General features: G+C 36.0%; 1 protein-coding gene across 3 annotated transcripts in view; it reads left to right on the top strand.

Moving 5' to 3' along the window:
• Positions 1-17,368, top strand: part of LOC110449541 (ubinuclein-1-like) — a 30,215-nt gene extending 12,847 nt beyond the window's left edge. Inside the window, exons 8-17 of one of the 3 annotated variants that reach the window (XM_021496483.1) lie at positions 237-304; positions 1,540-1,709; positions 2,254-2,323; positions 3,602-3,775; positions 4,640-4,783; positions 6,040-6,087; positions 7,367-9,357; positions 9,763-9,858; positions 11,361-11,435; positions 15,285-17,368. In XM_021496483.1, the coding sequence (XP_021352158.1) occupies positions 237-304; positions 1,540-1,709; positions 2,254-2,323; positions 3,602-3,775; positions 4,640-4,783; positions 6,040-6,087; positions 7,367-9,357; positions 9,763-9,858; positions 11,361-11,435; positions 15,285-15,313 (2,865 nt within the window). In that variant the 3' untranslated portion in view covers positions 15,314-17,368. Of the gene's footprint in view, positions 1-236; positions 305-1,539; positions 1,710-2,253; positions 2,324-3,601; positions 3,776-4,639; positions 4,784-6,039; positions 6,088-7,366; positions 9,358-9,759; positions 9,859-11,360; positions 11,436-15,284 lie in introns of all 3 variants that reach the window. The other 2 variants (XM_021496482.1, XM_021496484.1) reach the window with 2 other exon arrangements.
• Positions 17,369-20,421: the final 3,053 nt, after the last annotated feature.

Below are 20,421 nucleotides of genomic sequence, written 5' to 3'. Positions count from 1 at the left end.
AATTTATTTTTAGAAAACTGATGTTTAATCTTATTTCTGAGAAATTGGGATCATATTTGGATTTAACTCATTCACCCCTGAAAATACATAATGAACTATTCCAACTTTTGAATTGGAAGAGTTCAATTGTGTCTTCAGGGGTGAATGAGTTAATATTCAGGTCAGATCTTGGTCCCAATTTGTGTGAAGGAAAAAAATGGTTCAGTCAATAACAACTTGTATTTGTTGATGTTTAGGCTGCTAAACACTCACAGGACGGCAAGTGTAAATTCTTCTCCAACGAAGTCAACTCCATGTTATTGAAGTGAGTACGATGGTTTATTCTGTAGTCTAACCACTAATACCAATATTTACTACAGTGTACTCGGCGTTGAATGTATAGATTTTGAATTAATGAAGAGTGGTTGTACAATATGATCTAAATGAGTTTATTTTTCTAGCAGTTTCAAACTGTATATTGTATATTCTTGGCATCAGGCCCAATTTCATCAATATTCTTAACTTGAATAGCATTCATAAATTAAAACATTCTTCTCAAATTTTCAAATATATTATTGTTTTCTTGTAAAAGTGGGGCCAAGTCATACAGATGTATGTTTACCAGGAGTATAACATGATTTAAGATTACAATATTCTGTTCTATCAAACTGCTCTAGATCTGGAGTTGTCGTAAATAGTTACTGGGTAAAATTTGTCTTTTGTACTGTAGTCAAACTTTGTCAAAGTGAACTTTGATATTTGGTTTCTGTAGTAATTTCTAAATTAAACTTGATTCCAATGGCAGCTTATTACTTGGTTTGAAATGTCCCTAATCTCCTGATCTTTATGAGTCATAATTTCTTTAATAGATTTTCACACTTAGCAAGTGCGGGTGCATATAACTGAATTATTGAACAATTACAGTTAACAAAAAATTGTTACTTAAATTGTTAATGTAATTGTTAGTTTGTTTGATATCATGCTTATTAAGTCTGGTTTACACACTTGGTTAAAACTAAAGTTTTTGTTATGATGATTAAGCTGTTAATTGAAATATTCTCTCTGAGTGGTTCGTTATACAATTATTGCACTCTCGAGCATGTTGTAGATTTTTCCAAAGGGCAAACAATCTATACCAAATAGGTAATTGTCTCCCCTGTAACAATGTGAGAAATGACACATATATGTAAATTACAAGTGACTTTAAGTGTTATCTCTTGCAATTGTCTGGTGGGGGGAATCTACCCGTCTGACCTATTTAATAAAATACCATATAAGAAACCCGATGTTTTGTGCATTCACTTCAATACAGATAAGAACCTTCATAGATTTACAAAGATACGTGTTAAGTACTTTTTTAAGAATATTTTTCTGTATTTCTAATTTACAAAATATGACCAATTACCAATAGGAATAATAGATAGTCTTTGAGAATATGAATGCACTGAAGTTTGGCTTGCTGTACTGCTTGCGAGTGAAACTGATTTCCTATAGGTAAATCGTAATGTGATTTTGTTGGCTGGAAAAAATGTTTTCATCGTAATGTCACGTTCTACCCAGAGTGGAGTTACATTGTCGACAACTACCATGTGGTCACCGTACAACCATCTACGCTCATCTAGCCTCGTTCCTGCCTTGTGGGAAAGAGACTCTCCAGAAACGTGCCAAGAAGTTACGCATCAATCAACAGGATGACGTGGTTAGGGAACCCCTTCAGAAACTCAGGGATGGTACGATCCACTTTTAATTTATCAGTAATACGGTCATACCAGGCATTTAATAAGCAAAGTTCTAACTTTTCATTAGAAACACTAAATATGTTGTTCTTCTAATTAACCATTTCTGTTTCACGGTTTGCACCACAGAATACCAAAATTGTTCGGAATTTAAAATCTGTCTTTGCCTAATTTCAAAATGTTTATTTATAGATAAGGAAATTTATAAAACATGTAAAATTAGCTGCAAATTTTATACACCAGCACCTAAATTCCACATTAAAAAAAATGCCACCAAGTGATTTTGACACAAAATTAAGTTTTTATTTTAAGTTTCCCATTCCCAGTTTTCAGAATATTATCCCTTTCACCACTGTAAGCCATAATGGGCTCATCCATATCAATGCATGGTAGAGTCTACTAAAGTTACATAGTGATGAAAAGGTTAACAAGCAAAGTAAATTCCACACAGAGACATATCTTTTGCTTAATATATTGTTTTACAGTATCTTGATGAAACTTTTTAGTGTGTTATGATTATGGTGTTCTATTTGTCTAGCTGTCAATGCTGTGATGCCTTCTATACAGGAGAAACACGATGCAGAGTACCAAAAGTGGAGTCTGCAAAAGTATGCTTCAACGGTTGCCAGCTTTGTTGTTGTTTGTATATATATAGTACTGATCAATAAGTATTAACTCATTCACCCCTGAAATTTCATAATGAACTATACCAACTTTTGAATTGGAAGAGTTCAAATGTGTCATCAGGGGTGAATGAGTTAATGAAATAAGTGTCATTTAATACAGCAAGTTCTAAGGTTTTAATTTATAAACATTTGTCTTGTTAATCATTAAATTCACAGAAGAAAGTGATCATACCATGGACCCTTTACACACAAGTTGTTGGGTAGATACTCTCCATTAACTCATTCACCCCTGAAATTTCATAATAAACTATTCCAACCATTGAATTGGAAGAGTTCAAACTTGTCTTCAGGGGTGAATGAGTTAAGGAGCCCCACATTGGTCATTCCATACATTCTTATAGGGGATGGGTCCATGATGAAAAGTGAAGACATGGTTCACATTTTAAGGCTCTTTCAAGTCCAGGGGTGTAGGATAGGGAAATTCCACCCCGAGGGGTTAAAATTTTGCCAAATTTGAAAATCCTGAGGGTGGAATTTCCCTATCCTACACCTTTGAGTATGAAAGAGTATTTTTCTCTCATTCTCTCTACCAGAATAAGCTCAGAAACCATGAAAATGTGTTTGGACTGGCTACCATTTTGAAAATATTAACTTTTCCCCTGAGCTTTTTTGACAAAAACGAATCTGTCAGTGAGATTAAGCGTACCATATATTTGCAAACAAAGTTTGTGCAGAAAAATTAATCTCATCTTTCTTTTGTGTATGGTGAATATATCGCAAAAGGTTTTAATTTCATTACGTCGCCTCTTCCACATTGGGGCATCAGAATTTGTGGCGTTACGTCATTGTTGAGTCATTGTGACGTCACGTCACGTGAAATGGGGTGTAAGATAGAAATTTATTACACCCCTTTCTTATCCTGGACAGCTCTATCTTACACGCACGGAAATGAGAGAAATTACAGTTATTACATTTCTGCAATGGTTTTCATTTATCTGACACATGGTTGTCTGATATTAACCAGTGAATTTACTACTCGTATTTTGCATTTGATTAATGCAAAAAGAACTTTTGTTTAGTCATACAATGACAATGAAATGACGTCGCAGACTTCTGATTTTATATCGACTTTGAAGTGTAGACAGTAATTACAGAGCTAAGATGGTAGAGCTTCAGACCTTAAGAAGAACATTTTTTATCATTCCTGAGAAAGTGATTTAACTCTCCTCAAAATTCAAGAATATTTTTTATCTCAATAAGGAAAGAGGCAGAAGCTGCGGAGGGAAACAAAGAAGGGGAAAAGGATAAAGAAAAGGAAGAAAAAGAGAAAAATAACAGTGATGACAGTGATGAGGAGAAAGGACCAGAGGCGACTGGAGGAAAGAAACGAGTGAATGGCCCACGGAAAAAGTTTGAATGGACAGAGAACTTACGGTAAGTGAGGTTTCATAGACTAGATATAACTTTTCGTTCTTTTGTCTTGCACAATCTTGTTTATAAACACTTTGTACGAGTACTAGACATAACAGGAACAGATAACGTAGATCAAGAACATTTGTAGGTATATAATAAATAGAGGATCTGTCATAAGTTTCCCTTCATATTAGATTTATTATATTAGTTTTGGATTTTTCATATGTTTGCGAGCCTCTGGCTCCAAAACGATTATCGTAAATCTAACATGAAGGGAAACGAATGACAGATTCTTTTTATCATATAATACAAAGTTATGGACAGATTTTTTTTATCATATAATACAAAGTAAACTGTATTATTGTGATCTGAAACGAATATTTTGCACTTGGCCGCCTCTGAAACGATGAAAATTGCGTCCGCTTCACAATGACATGACGTCACATCGATTGTTCCTTTTCGCTTGTGATGTCATTTCCGGAATGATATTACACACTTTACATAAACATAATTTATGTGATGGCTTTATGACGCTGCATAACATGGTATTCATATGATAAAACCTTTTATGTAACAACAAATCTGTGCCATTGCTAATGCCTGATGTAAAGACACATGTGCTATATCTTAAATTTCCAATAGTTCAAAACAAAAACAAAAAAAGTCAAATGAACTCATTCAACCCTGAAATTTCATAATGAACTTTTCCAACCTTTGAATTGGAGGAGTTTAAATGTGTCTTCGGGGGTGAATGAGTTAAGCGAGAATCCAACAATTAAGTGATTTTCAATCTGTAATTGTTTATCTTATGAATATCCTGTATGGTTTTTGTGAGTAACCTACAAAAACTGGAATATCCGGACTAACATTTCTATTGTCTGTCAGGGTGCTGTTGTGTGAGGTAGCGAGGTGTAAAATGAAGCTATGTGAATTAGCCAAGAACAAGACAGAAACCAACGAGGAATACCTAAAGTCATTCCTGGAGAACGAGGTCAAGCCGCTCTGGCCCAAAGGCTGGATGCAGACAAGGCAAGTTTATCATATATATATATATATATATATATAATAAAAAGGGATTAAATGTCCATGTGAAGGAAGTAAATATAGAAAAAATAAGATGAACGACCGACTAAAAAACTAGCTGCTTTCACCCTTCAAGTGAAGAGCCCTGTGAAGGGTGAAAGCAGCTAGTTTTTTAGTAGGTCGTTAATCTTATTTTTTCTATATATATATGGGGCAAAGAAGTAATTCCAACAGTGTGGACAAGTTTAGGTTGTCAATTTTTCGGAGCAATCCGCTCCTTTTTCAAGACACAGTGAAACAGAACAGTTACATGTACATATACATCATATTACAAGAAGATAGAATTGATATACTATAATTGAAAATATAGCTATTATATAAAACCAATAGTCCCCTCGGCTAAAGACAGCCGAAGGCAGCAATTAAGCTGAGAGCATCGCAGACAAGCAACACTGATGTAGAGGACCTATTCTTGCGCAAGATGCAGTCATATAAAGTGAGTCAACGAGAGATATCAAAAACGTGGAACTGTGCATTTGGAAATCTGGCCCGGTAAATGTGAAAAATCTCCAATCTGCTACGGAATGTCTCATTAGTCGCCTCTCAATACTGATGGATCTAAGTCACAGCAGGGGGTCCCACTTAGTCGCCTCTTTTGGTTTGCAGGAATAATGCATGTAATTATCAAATAAGTGAGTGCAGGAGAATCCAGTGTTATATGGGATTTTACCGTCTATATTACTTCTTTGACCCATATATATATATATATACTGTTCATTTCGGCAACACATTTGTACATGTACAACTGATGCTGCTATGTACCAGTATAAACCATTGAAGTTTTATCAGTAGAAAATGAAGTGTTTAACAGTAAAATGACTCCAAATGTTTCATGATATACAGTAAAGTTTTAGATTGTAGATTTTATGATAAATATCCCATGTGAAAATTGACTTTGTCCTAATTCAAGTGGAAAGTTACAATTAACCCTTTCACCCCGATGTAACTTTAGTAAACTCTACCATGCATTGATCTGGATGAGTCCATTATGGTCGACAGTGGTGAAAGGGTTAAGGTGTTGTAAAAATAATTTGAAAAAAATTCAAAGCATTAAGACTTGAAGTGGTACAGTACTTCAATATTTCATATATTACAACAATTATTTGGTAATTTCATAATTTAGAATATTTATGATTTACAAGTTTTAGCTTAATGTGAGTTGCATGTTTGTATTGATTGATGTGACATTCTCTTCCCACCAGGATGTTGTTTAAGGAGACCAGATCAGTACATTCAAGTTGGACTAATCCGTAAGTGTTACCTGTCTGAATACAATGGTATCCAAATCTGTAATCAGCTACCATGGCTTTAATACATCTATAAATAGGATAATCTATTTACAGTTCCGAAGAAAAAATATATATACTGTCTACTTCCTTCAAGATACATTCCGTGGCCAATATGGCCAAATCAACATGGAAAGCTAGCTGTTAACTACATGTAACTGTTTGATTACACATTTACACCAAAGTCTCTTACTCGGTTACAATTTATCAGTTGTGTTGTAGGGTCTTTAAGTGCATACCTGGAGATACATACCCAATTGTGTTGTAAGGGTTTTTTGTTGATATTTAAAGATACTCATTTTTGGAATCCTATAGGAATAATCTTTTGCAATGTTTTGTTTTGAAATAAAATCCCCAAAAATTGTTTGTTCGCATCTAAAGTCCCTTTAAGAATCACTGGTTAACTGCCAGCAAAACTCTGGAGAATTCCAATTTAGATTTTCATACCAACGTAGAATATTTTTTTACTATGTTTTGTTTTGGAAAAGAAAAAAATGTTTGTTCACATCTCAAGTCCCTTAAAGAATTACTGTTGCAGGCAAAACACCAGAGAATTCCACTTTAAATTTTCATACCTACATTAAATATTTGTTTTGGTAGTACTGGCGAGTGACTTAGCGAGGGTACCACCAGTGACTAGGTAGCACGGTTGATCTGAGCGACAGTATTCCGTCTTTGCGTATTGCAGAGTTATCTGCTCTTGTGAGCAAGTATTTATTGTTACGTCATTGGTTTGTGTGAGAAAATTACGTCGTTTTCTCAAAAATTGATGACGTTACTATCACAAACAAATTACATAACAATGAATACCTGCTCACCAGAGCAGATAACTCTGCAATACGCAGAGACGGAATAATGGCCAAGGTCAAGGGTTCAAATCCTGGTCTAACCCCATTGCATTTTCAAAAAAAGTTCCACAAGGTTTTCTTTTTTTTCAGTAATGATTTATGAAACCTAAAGGCATGCAGGAAAAACAAGTTTCCAATGTGTGGTTACAGGTTTTAGTAGTGGTATGGCGATCCTTGAGCTAATATAGTTTTCTGTATAGAAATAATGAAGGGATGTGATCATAATATAGACTACATTAATTGTTTAAGTTAATTCCAATTTTGAAAAATAATGTCCAATACATACCAAATTAAAAGCATAAATTTGAAATGTAAATTCTCAAGACTCCATACATGAAGAGAAATTAAATGCTAAACTCTAAACATTGATATCTTTATTTCTTCCTTTTCCACAGACAAAAACCCAAGAAGACTGTGATAATTACCAAATCCTTGCCCGGGTCAGTGCCCAACACTCCTTCAAACTCTCCGGCTACATCTAAACTGGGAACCTCTACTGGGAGTGGGGTATCCGATGCCACACCAAATCGACCCAGGGACGTTAGCTCAGTTTTGTTACCCAGTACCTCAACCTCTTCCAGTGTGTTGGACTTAAGCAGTGGAAGGACACTGAGTAATAACACAACACCCACACCAGCAGCTCCTGTACATAAGAAAACAGGCCTAATCACCTCAGGAACTCCTACTTCCACCCCTCCTTTGTTTGCAACTAGTCCGGGTCTTTCCTTGTTAGCCGATTCCGCTGCAAGCGCACGCTCTCTAGACATGCCTCCGGAACGATCTTGGGATCATGTTGTGTCAGACATTTTGAAGTCCTCCTTCATTCCTTCACCATCTTCAAGGGACACAGACAAGTCGGCCATATCCCCTGATCCTAAGGTCAAGGCCACTGGTGCAGGTCCGGGCCAAGATCAAGGAGATGGTGCAGGTGGAGCAGGATTTCTTGCTCAATTTCAAAAATATGCCAGTGAAGTGTTCGCTCAAAAACTCAAGGAGCCTGATACAGGCAATAAAAGTAGTTCTACATCACCGCAGAAACAGCATCATTTACAGCAGCAGCAACAACAGCGGGCAAATTTAACACAACAACAAAAACAGCTTGTTCAGAAAATACAGATGGCTGCCTCTCAGAGACAAGATAAGTCGTCCCCGTCACCAGCTCATCAGGGTCTGCAGTCGGCTTCAACCAAGTCTAACCCCAATCAATACTCCTTAACCCCCCAGCAGAAGGCTGCTGTGTCTGCCCACCCTTCACTCACCCCACAACAGAAGGCAGCTGTGTCTGCCCGTTCTTCACTCACCCCACAACAGAAGGCAGCCATGTCTGTTGCCACCTCCATAACCCCACAACAGAAAGCAGCCATGTCTGTTGCCACCTCCATAACCCCACAACAGAAAGCAGCCATGTCTGTTGCCACCTCCATAACCCCACAACAGAAGGCAGCCATGTCTGCTCATCCCTCACTCACCCCTCAACAGAAGGCAGCCCTGCAGTCTGCTGTATCTTCCCACTCCCAACAGACAAAGCCCCAGGGTATCACCTTGGGGCAGCAAACATCTGCCACAGTAGCTCTTCAGCGATCCCTCCTCAATGAAGAAGTGTATAGACAGTTAATAGAAGCAGACAGCAGCAAATTGTTATCTCAGGCCACTAAATCTCCATCTGCCAGTAGCACAACATTACCTAATTCCAGTGTGGCAGGTCACAAAAAAAGTAATGCCAAGGTCATACCAGTGACTGTATCATCCACAAAAAACGCACAGTCCAAGACTCTGACAAAAGTGATCAATGTAGGAGCCTCTAATGGGGGCCCACGCAAAGTTATCACAGTGCATTCAAAATCACCAGTCTCCTCTCAGGGTACTTCCAAACCTGTAACAACCATTCAGATATCTCCAACCTCTCAATCCTCGTCTCAAAGGTCACAGGCCAGAGGTCAAGGGTCAATCACCACAGGACAAGTCGGTGGACAACAAAATTATAGTAATTCGAGTTCTGGGCAGGGAAGCAATCTTCAGTCATCAAGTGATTTCCTACAGTCCTTATTTGGCCAAGCCAGGGAGCAGAGTACTATACACAGTCCTACTGGGCAGGTGTCGCGCACTTCTCCACAGCAACAGGTCAAGGTGTCCATGGCAACGGTGTCTCAAAAAAATAAACAGCAACCAGCACAGACAAGATCCCCCCAGTCCCCAAAGATCTGGAGCATGGGTTCTATTGTGTCAAATGTTGGTAGCCAACACAGTTCAGTGGCAAGCATTCCTGCCTACAGTCCAATAACCACCCTTCCTAAACCTGTCCCTGGCTACCAGAGTGTCGGACTGTCCGGTTTAACCAAAGACATGGGTGTCCAGCAAGCCTTGCGCCAGGATCCTTCATATCTAGGTAGGCAGCTTGAACGAGGGGTAGAAAATATCACCAATTAGGATAATAATTTTAATAATAATATTAATCATTTGTAGTTGATATGTATTATTTGTGAATGGTGTGGTATGTGTACAAATTAAAACCTGGTGACAGTAAAATGATACTAATCTTCAGGACATGTTATGGTTCTGCAAACATTTGTCTGTCATAGCTGTAAGACAGGATAGCAGTGAGATTATAATCATATTATAGAAGTCCATGAGATACAGGAATGGCAATGGAGAATGTATTTTAGAAGACGTTATAAGAGTGTAAACTTTGCTACAATGTTATGATGTATCTTCTAGCCGTTTTATCTCGTTCGAAGAGTGATGGTATATAAACCTCAGGAGATACAGTATTATACACTTTACATTTCAGCAGGTAGACATAACAGCTACTCAAATGTACCAACAAGCCCTCTGACTGGTCAACAGCAGAACCCTTTAGCCAATCAGAATCCTCCACACCAGTCCACAGGTGAGTAATTACCAGGACATATATATAGATCTATACTCAAAGATTAATATGCACTTCTAGATAACACCAAGCACTTTTTAACATTAAAAAAAAAGTAATAAGACTGGAACTAAATCATGTCAAGTCGCTCTCAACATCACGAGTCTGATTCACTGAGGGGTTTCTTTTCAAGAAGAACCAGAATGCTCTTTATTGACTTCTTTTTAAATCTCTTGCGTCTCCCATAGACTGAAAATGAGACATATTGTGTAAATACTGGGTCTTCTCATAAAAGCATCTTCTCTTGGCTGTAACTTTTAAATTTAAAAATGCTAAAAGATATTTTGATGAAACATTTATTATACCTGCATCACCCACATATTTAAGTGGTAAAAGTGCACAGTAATTGTTTCACTTTGACCTTCATCTATAGTTATAGTTTAAGGTCAAAGTAAAAAAAGTACCAAACCAATTTCTCTATATATACACAGGTAACCACATTGACAGTATGTTCTAGTATAAAGCTGTTAATACTGCTACCTAGTAAAACAATAACATACATAATTTGTTGAAGTCACATGGTTTTGGGGTATACAGACCATACCTACCTATACTTTTCTATGATTGCACATCCAACAGTAAGAAGATCAAATAAGTATATTAAAAAAATAAACTGTTTACCAATTTTCTGTTAACAAAAGAAATATTAGGTTGTTTGAAAATGATGAATTTAAGAAAAATGAAATAATAAGAGAATATGCAGGTGTTCTGTTTTTAACCCGATTCCTGTATTTAACCCATTCACCCCTGAAGTCACATTTGAACTCTTCCAATTCAAAGGTTGGAATAGTCCATTATGAAATTTCAGGGGTGAATGAATTAATAATAGACATGTCTTTGTACTGTTACAACATCTAACTACATGTAAGACTGTGATGTCTAGGTCATAACATTACTATATAATATTCCAAAATTAGGATTCAGGTGCAATATAGAACCTGCAGTGACAAAACATATCATATTTCTGAGATGTTACGTCTGGTCTTCAATGGTCATTTTGAAGAAATAATTTGTAAGATGACAGGTGCCAAAATGACACACCATAACCAAATAAATTTGTTTTTAAAAAAAATTACTTTAAATCTCATTTTCTGCGATATGTTGGTCCAAACTTGCACTTGTGTCAAATTTTAGAAGTAGTAATTACTGTACAGTATATGCGTTGCTATTGAAACTCAGGACTTCAAATAAGCTAGGAAGAAAGCTTTCAAATTTCCATGTTTTATTTCATTTAAATGATTTTGTAATGTGAAAAAAATTGTAAGATTAATATAAGTTCAAACAGTTTGAATTCTTCATAGCATTTGTATCAATGAAAATAATTCAAAATCAAAACAAAATTTAACCTTTTATTTAAAAAAAAAAGAAATACAAAAGTCCTGATTTTCATATTTCTGTTGCTAACTAACTGCTTACCGACTACATAACTTCATATGTGTCTGCTCTGCTTTGCCTTCAACCAGGGATGTTACATACCGTACCTCCCTATCCTCCGGCCAGGCAACACCTCTCTTCTCTGCCCTACGGACAGTACACAGGTAACTAATGTAGGCAGTCCTACTCGCATAGGTGTCAACCTCTGAAACCTCCAGTGAGGGAGATCTCCCTCATTCCATATTTCCAATGAGGGAGAAAGTACGTGAAATACGACTAAAACTGCTTTATTCAATTTTTAGCTCATCTGGCACGAAGTGCCAAGTGAGCTTATGCCGTGGCGCGTCGTCCGTCGTCCGTCCGTCCGTCCTCGTCCATCAACTTTTCCTTTAAACATCTTCTTCTGAAGAACGGACAGGCCTAGAGTCATGATATTTGGCTGAAATCTTCATTGGTAGGATCCCTACAAAGTTTGCGAACGAAAATGACCTTGACCTGTTTTCAAGGTCACAGGGGTCAAATATGTCAAAAACTTCAAACGACTTCTTCTAAAGAACTAAAAGGTATAGAATCTTCATATTTGGCTGATGGCTTCCTGGGATAAAGCCCGACAAAGTTTGAGAATGAAAATTACCTTGACATACTTTCAAGGTCAGAGGGGTCAAATGTGTCAAACACTTCAAACGATTTCTTCTGAAGAACTGAAAGGTATAGAATCTTTATATTTGGCTGGTGGCTTCCTGGGAAAGAGACCAACAAAGTTTGAGAATGAAAATTAGTTTGACCTACTTTCAAGGTCACAGGGGTCAAATATGTCAAAAACTTCAAACGACTTCTTCTGAAGAATTAAAAGGTATAGAATCTTCATATTTGGCTGATGGCTTCCTTGGATGGAGCCCAACAAAGTTTGAGAATGAAAATTACCTTGACCTTCTTTCAAGGTCACAGGGGTCAAATGTGTCAAACACTTCAAACGACTTCTTCTGAAGAACTGAAAGGTATATAATCTTTATATTTGGCTGGTGGCTTCCTGGGATAGAGCCCAACAAAGTTTGAGAATGAAAACTAGTTTGACCTACTTTCAAGGTCACAGGGGTCATATATGTCAAAAGCTTCAAATGACTTCTTCTGAAGAACTGAAAGGTATAGAATCTTTATTTTTGATTGATGGCTTCCTTGGATAGAGCCCGACAAAGTTTGAGAATGAAAATGACCTTGACCTTCTTTCAAGGTCACAGGAGTCAAATGTGTCAGACACTTCAAACGACTTCTTCTGAAGAACTGAAAGGTATATAATCTCTATATTTGGCTTGTAGCTTCCTAGGAAAGAGCCGAACAAAGTTTGAGAATGAAAATGACCTTGACCTTCTTTTAAGGTCACATGAGGCAGATATGTCAAACACTTTAAACGACTTCTTCTGAAGAACTGGTAGTTATAAAATCTTAATATTTGGCAGGTGGCTTCCTGGGAAAGAGCCAAACAAAGTTTGCGAATGAAAATGACCTTGACCTACTTTCAAGGTCACAGCGTTCAAATATGTCAAACAGTTCAAACAGCTTCTTCTGAAGAATTAAAAGGCATAAAATTATAATATTTGGCTGGTGACTTCCCGGGATAGAGCTCACCAAAGTTTGCAAATGAAAATGACCTCAACCTACTTTAGAGGTCACAGAGGTCAACAACATTTTAATGGATTTGTTCTTGAGAACTAAAAGGAATGGATTCATAAGATTTGGCTGGTAGCTTTTTGGAATAGAGCTAACCAATTTGAGAAGGAAAATGACATTGACCTACTTACAAGATCATAGGGAAAAATATGTCAAGCAACTTCTGAAGAAGAATCAAAAAGCATAGAATCTTATAATAATATTTTGCTGGTAGTTTCAACAGATGGAGCCAACAAAGTTTGCGAGGGAAATATTTTTAGTGCAATATAATATTTAATGAGAATATTTTGCTATGACTGCTTAAATATTCAGGTGAGCGATACAGGCCCAAGAGGGCCTCTTGTTCTTTCCCTTTTACGTGTCAAAATTAGTCCAAAAAGGGTTCATTTGATCGAGACACACCTGTTATGATCATTTCACACACCCTGCAGAAACTAGAAGATCATTTGACCACAGGATGTAGATTTTGAGTTTGTGTGAGTATGGACTTGAATGAGGGAGTTTCGAGGGAGATTGATAATACTTTGTTTAAATTAGGGAGTCTCCCTCCTAATGAGGGAGACTTGACAGCTATGTACTGTAGAATAACATAATGTACAAATACTGTATTAAACCTATGTTATTAAACCTGTGTGGTTGTCTGTGTAGGGATGGAGCATAAAATCAACATGAGTAAGTGAGAAGAGAGAAATAGTGGAATGAATGTTTAAATATTTCTTAATTGTTGTATGTAAATAAATACATTACTACATAAGTACTACCACCTTGATGTTGGGCAATAAAATAACATCAATGCAACCTAGGTACATCAACAGTGTTTAGATTAGCCTTCTATATCTTGACCGGGAACATATCTAACAATGCTGTTTGTTGGTGTTAATGCCACTGAGCATATAAACTTCATAGACTAGCATGGTTATACGAATCCCTTGATATCCAGAGGTTACGCTCACTTTCGCTCTCTGCACCTCTGGAATATGTCATAGCAAAATCGAAGGCTCAGTGTGCAGCACCTTGAGGAAAGGGGGGAGGCTAATTTGGTCCTTTGATGTACATCAAAAGAATGTCGTGATTGCCTAATGGTAAAACTAATTGGCTTTGAAGTCGGGCGTTACTCCTCTGTAATCTTCAAAGAACAAGTGTCAGCCTAGTGATTGGTCAGGTTTTTGTACCTGGCACCAATCATTAGCTAGCCGCGTGCCTTCAGTTTTGATATGACATATTCCAAGGGTGCAGAGAGCAAAAGTGAGAGTAACCCCTGGATATCAAGATGAGTTTTACGTAAGAACAGTGTTACTTTGAGCCATGTAAATATACTGTGATATATTTGTAGTGAAAAAAGTTGTCTATAAGCTGTACATTCTGGCAGTCACTTGAGAACTTTATTTTGTGGTACAAAATCTGAACAATCCAGACAGCTGGTATCACAAGGTTGGGTGACTCCTCTGTGTCAGTCATGCTGATCACGCAACAGTCACTTTCCATATAAGACTAGCATGCAGTAAACGGTCGTCATAATTTTACATCAGAGATAACACATCTATATCTGATGAGCATAGTTCTTTTTATTGAATTTGTACGTGATGAATAAGTGATATTTAGACCAAAGAACAATTTATTCCGTCTTTGCGTATTGCAGAGTTATCTTCTCTTGAGAGCAGGTATGGATTGTTACGTCATTTGTTTGTGAGAGTAACGTCATCAATTTTTGAGAAAACGATGTAATTTTCTCACACGAACCAATGACGTAACAATCAATACCTGCTCTCAAGAGAAGATAACTCTGCAATACGCAAAGACGGAATAGCAAAGTTGAAATAAACTTTACAAATACAAATATAATTGTAATATGTTTGATCATGGTGGAATATTTAAGGAACTTTTATTTAACTGACGTGAGGTTTCCATCAAAGAGTCCACATGTTAAATATACCTTGAACAATGTGAATGGAGAATATCAGTAGCTGTATGTTGTTACGCTTCAGTGGTTCACAGTAATTAAACTATTTTGGTGTAGAATCCTCTGGTTGTTTCTCAATTAACTCATTCACCCCTAAAGACACACTTGAGCTCTTCCAGTTCAAAGGTTGGAATAGTTCATTACGAAATTTCAGGGGTGAATGAGTTAAGAAAAAGTCAGTTTTCTGAAAATTACAAAAAAAAAGAAATGATTAAATAAGTTATAATGATGAGAATCTGAAAATTACAAAAAACGAAATGATTAAATAAGTAATAATGATGAGAATCTATGATGTTTAATTTCCTATATTTGTTTCGAAACATTACATGGAAATGAGGATTACAAAGTTTCGATTATAGTCTAACCGACGTTCTCTTTTCTGCAGATAAGTCCAGGACTCCCCACGGATATTGAGACAAATCACATGCAGAGGACTGGAACAGTTGTATGAGTTGTCTCCCTTCCCTTCATTTCTGGAAACAGAAAAGTCGCCACTGAAGAAACATTGGATCATGAACATTGACCAGCAGTAGTTATACTGTTGCTGTCTGTTGTTATTAATTATCATAACAAGCAATAGTATGGTTAATTTGATTAAGAGATGAAGATTGTAATAATAAACACTGGAAGTAGAATGTTTCACGACATTAGAATACCGAAAATAGTAGCTTTTATAAAACCATGGACTCCACAAGCACAGTATGTTAAACAAAAACATTGAAAACCACATGTAGTAGATTTAAGGATGAAATACAAATAGCAGATTAAATGGGCAATAGTGATTAACAAGTATAAAATGTCTGCATGATTATTGACTCAATTTTTCAAATGATGATCAATAACACGGGTGGTCTAGTTTTTATTAACTTTATATGAAAATGGCACTTTATCTATCTCAATTGAAGTCAGGAAAGTTTCTGAACATCCTGCTCCATTAAACTGTATCTCAAACTGAGGTTCTGCAAGTAATAAATGTGGTATTGATCATTTTGTCTCAGCAGTTTCAAGATACAAGTATGGTCCAGAAATATCGACACATATAACGGTCAGGCCAGCCCACCTGTATATCAGGGCCAGGATATCTGTCGTGCAGTAAGGCCAGCGTACATTAATTCAGGTCATAGGTGTTACGTGATTGAAACATGACAGACCTGTTCTAATTAAGGGATTACTCTCTGGTCGGGCCACATTCATATGGAACTTTTCATTCACATACATACGTAAATTCATGAGTCGGAACACACATTAATCATAATTTGCTTTCTGGCGAATTTGTCTCAGTAAACAACCGTTTTCACTAATCAGGATTTTTTTTTTATCGAAAATCTGAAAATGAAATAGACAACAGTTGGACATTTTCATCAAATATCTGTCCCTTCATGAAATCCTGTCTTCTTGATGAACATATATGTATTTAGTTGATGGTAATGAACTGAACTTGATTACAAACCAAAAAAAAAAGAAGACAAATTTTGGTTTCCATGACAACATCATAAACATTTCAAAATGTACTATGATTTTTTTCCTTCATGAAATTCCAGGATACTGAAATTAATTTGCAAAATTGTCAGCTCCTATATCTGCTAATGCAATTTTGCTGAAAATTAATTGAAGTTTAACAAATTACTGACAAAATATACATGTCCATATAAATCATTTCTTAGGCCAAGCAAAAGACATAAATAGAACCCTGTATAATTAAAAAAACACTTTGTTAGCATACTTTTGATGAGGTTCAAATGTGTATGTTTCTTAGTCCAAATGTGTATGTTTCTAGGTCCAAATGTGTGTGTTTCTAGGTCCAAATGTGTATGTTTCTACGTTCAAACCGAGTAATTGAGCCTGGTTAACCTTCAAACCAGTTAGTTACATTGACATTCTTGATCTCGGTGATGCTCTGTTCTTGAAGTAGAAAAAACAGCTCTTTTAACTTTGGCCTAATCACTTGAGGCATATATTACATTCATAAAGGCATATATTACATTCATGAAGGCATATATTACATTCATGAAATCATTCACGAGGCAGCTAGCTTTCCTGTACTACCCTCATACTTCTCAACTTGTCTTAATGTATCGGTGTTAGTGACATTACTCGGCAAGTCAGAAATTTCAACTTTTGTTTCGTATTATTGTTCTTCAGTAAAAAAAAAATAAGACTTGAAAAAATAACTAGAGAGATATTATTTATGTCCCAAAGTACTATGAGAGAGTTTGCATGTGGTTGAAGATTTCCCCAACTTTGTGAGTATCTTGAAATTAAATAAATATGTGTATACTATATAGGTCCTAAGTATCCTAAAGGGATCAACAATCTTTCAGTTGGTAGACTTGAAGAGCAAAAAAAAACAATGATTTGTGCTCATTGAATTGTCATGTCACCAATAGCTGTTTACATTTTCATCAAACCTGTTTTTGGAATTGATATTGTCAGTAGTTTTATTGAACAGGCATATGTTATATATCTATATATATATATATATATATATATATAATAAAAAAGGATTAAATGTCCATGTGAAGCAAGTAAATATAGAAAAAATAAGATTTAACGACCAACTAGTATCTTATTTAAATTTTATTTTTTCTATATATATATATATATATATATATTATGACACTTAAGCATTGAAATACAAATTTATGATTTTGTTCCTAGTAGCCTGATTGCCCTCCTGTTTGTGGTAATATGATCCGTCACTTTAGAACTTTATCTCGCTGCTTACTTTCTGTAAGGGGCTGTGCACCTCCCTCTCTGTAATGTTGCCATTTCAACTGGGACAAGGTGTTACATGAAAATTGTATGAATCACTGCATTTAATGTAGGATTCTGAGATTCAATGAAGTTTTACAGCAAATGGTTTTATCAGTAAAACTTGAGGGGGGGGGGGGGGTACTTCCCTTCATTATATCTCAAGGAGTCATCATTGCGAGAAAGGTGAGGAAGTTGGCTGAATTTGGAAAAAGGCAATTTTCAATCATGATTTCTTCGTTAGATTTTCAGTTATTGAAAAAGTTTGAAAACTACTTCGGGATTGTGGTATGTGTCCTACAATTTTGGTTGGATTTTAAACTCTCACTCTTTAAAGATGGAGAGAAACAGTAGAATAATGGAGAGAACAGTAGCTGTAGGTATGTGAGCCATCAGTCGGCAGCATTACACTAACGAGGGAGTAAAGATAGTGCCACTGACCTTTTAACCACAGATAAGAGTAATGAAGTAGATGTGGACATTTGTGCCATTGTGATCGCTGTCTTACGGTAAAATGACCCGACTTTTCTCTAGTTTGTGTCCAGTTGCGTATATCTCGAAAATATCTCATTCCTTTTGATATTCAAAAGGACCTTGAGAAAGTGACGATAATTACAATGTTTGGTTTTACCAGATATCAGAAAATCTGAAAATGACTTCATACATTAGTGGCATTATATATCTAATGATTTATTAAAATATTATGTATCGTTCATTTGTATTTACATTTCTTTTCAAAATATGATATACAACCAACCCGTTTATACATAAAAGGTTTTAGAAGTTATCAAATGTTATGTTTATATTTTGTTTAGTATTGAAGAGTGTTAACCACCTCTACCACCGACCTTATATTGTTAACAATTATGTTGAACCCCCCACCGATAGCCTTTTCAAATAGATATTCATGTATTTTATACCATAGTATCATTTACAAATGTTTGTCCATTTTTCATTAAAATGATACCATCCTCTTTTCTTCTCTATTTCTGGCACTTGGTTCTATGAATATGTGGGGTAGTGACCAGGTCGTTGGTTTTTCTCCGGGGACTCCAGCTCTTCTCCACCACCTAAACCTGGCAGGTATAGGACGAAAAACATAAACAAACCAAATCTATGAATATGTGGGGTAGTGACCAGGTCGTTGGTTTTTCTCCGGGGACTCCAGCTCTTCTCCACCACCTAAACCTGGCAGGTATAGGACGTAAAACACCAACAAACCAAATCTATGAATATAATGTGAAATAGTGTTAGGGACATGTAGGCTGTTGAGTAGGTGTAAAAGGGACACTTTGGTAGTCTGGCTAATACTGAGGGAAATAGGATGTAAAACACAAACAAACCCATTATCACGTGGAAAAGTTATGATGATTGTTTTGATTTTCTCTTGGCATGTGTAAGTTTAAATTGTTATTACAAAACCAGTTTTTGTTCCTTTTATATTAATCTTATGAAATAGAAATTGATGTAATGTGATGTTTTGATATGTTTGAAACACCTAATTTAATCAATAAAATGGAATTTGTGCAAATAGTTTAAAACTCTGTCAAATGCATGTTTTGTTTAGTCGGTCAGAATATTTTTGAATCATGAAGAGGTTGATGTCGTTGAGTGGTGAACTCTTGACCTTTGACTTGTACAGTTGGGCTTAATTTGCCGAGATATTGAGTTTAGCTGTTTTGATTGTCATGATAGAGGTCATGTATAAATGTACAAACTTCACTGTTTCTGTTGGTGTGTCTGTGTCAAGATAACAGAGATCGTTCAGATATCTTTTGACTTTACTCTTTTTGCGATTTATTTGATTACAGAAACATAAGCCATCTTCCCTTCCCTCCTTTGTTCGTTTTGTAAGTTAAAAAAATATTATTTTTCAAAACAAATTCTACTCTGATCCTATTATAATATCTTAATTAAGAACAATTACGATAGTTAAAAATTGTATAAACAAAAAAGTGGAATGAGGACCTTACTTTAGGGGATCACATAACTGTACTTATTTTATCAAATGTATGTATTGCGTACCTTACATTGATCCAAGCCAGAAACCATTAATAAAATATATTTGCCTTCATATTTCCTGCTATTTCATTCTAAGCACGTACAATGTTTGATGTCGGCAGCTACAGGAGGCCTGTTTTATTGGGCTTGGTAATCAGTTAAAGGATACAAGTATTTGCTACCTTTCTGACAAATTTCATTAGGTAACAGTCATTGATTACACTAGTAGTCATTGTTAACATAGGTCATAGGTCATTATGAATAGTTAAAAAGTGCTAATTATTTATGTTTAAAGGAGATGATTTGGGTAATCATAGGTGAAGGTATCGGGTAACAAAGCTTTTGTGTGAGTGACGTTCTGTAGAGTTCCAATAGATCCCCATACTGAAAGTACTGCAACATACTAGTACATAGAATACTCTGATAGCAGGCCCCGTGTATATTATCATGGTAGTAACGTACCAGTACATGGAATTATCATGATAGCAGGCCCGGTGTATATTATCATGGTAGTAACGTACCAGTACATGGAATATTTTGATAGCAGGAAAATATGGGTTTGTATGTTGCATGAATGAAGTGACAGTGTAGCTGTTGCGAATTTGTGGAAATATTCAGTCATCGGAATTAAACACAAACTTGTATACGTTTATCATGTTTAGTAGACTAATTAATGATGCATGGAGGAAGTCCCATTTCCGAAGTCCATATAGTGATATACTGTGTATATTGCTGGAGACGGATTTGAAACAGTTGGTTGTCTCTATATA

This window comes from Mizuhopecten yessoensis, unplaced genomic scaffold, assembly GCF_002113885.1.
Source record: "Mizuhopecten yessoensis strain PY_sf001 unplaced genomic scaffold, ASM211388v2 scaffold4631, whole genome shotgun sequence".
NCBI lineage: Eukaryota > Metazoa > Mollusca > Bivalvia > Pectinida > Pectinidae > Mizuhopecten > Mizuhopecten yessoensis.
The sequence above is the reverse complement of the archived record's forward strand: the minus strand, read 5'-3'. Positions and strand labels throughout refer to the sequence as shown.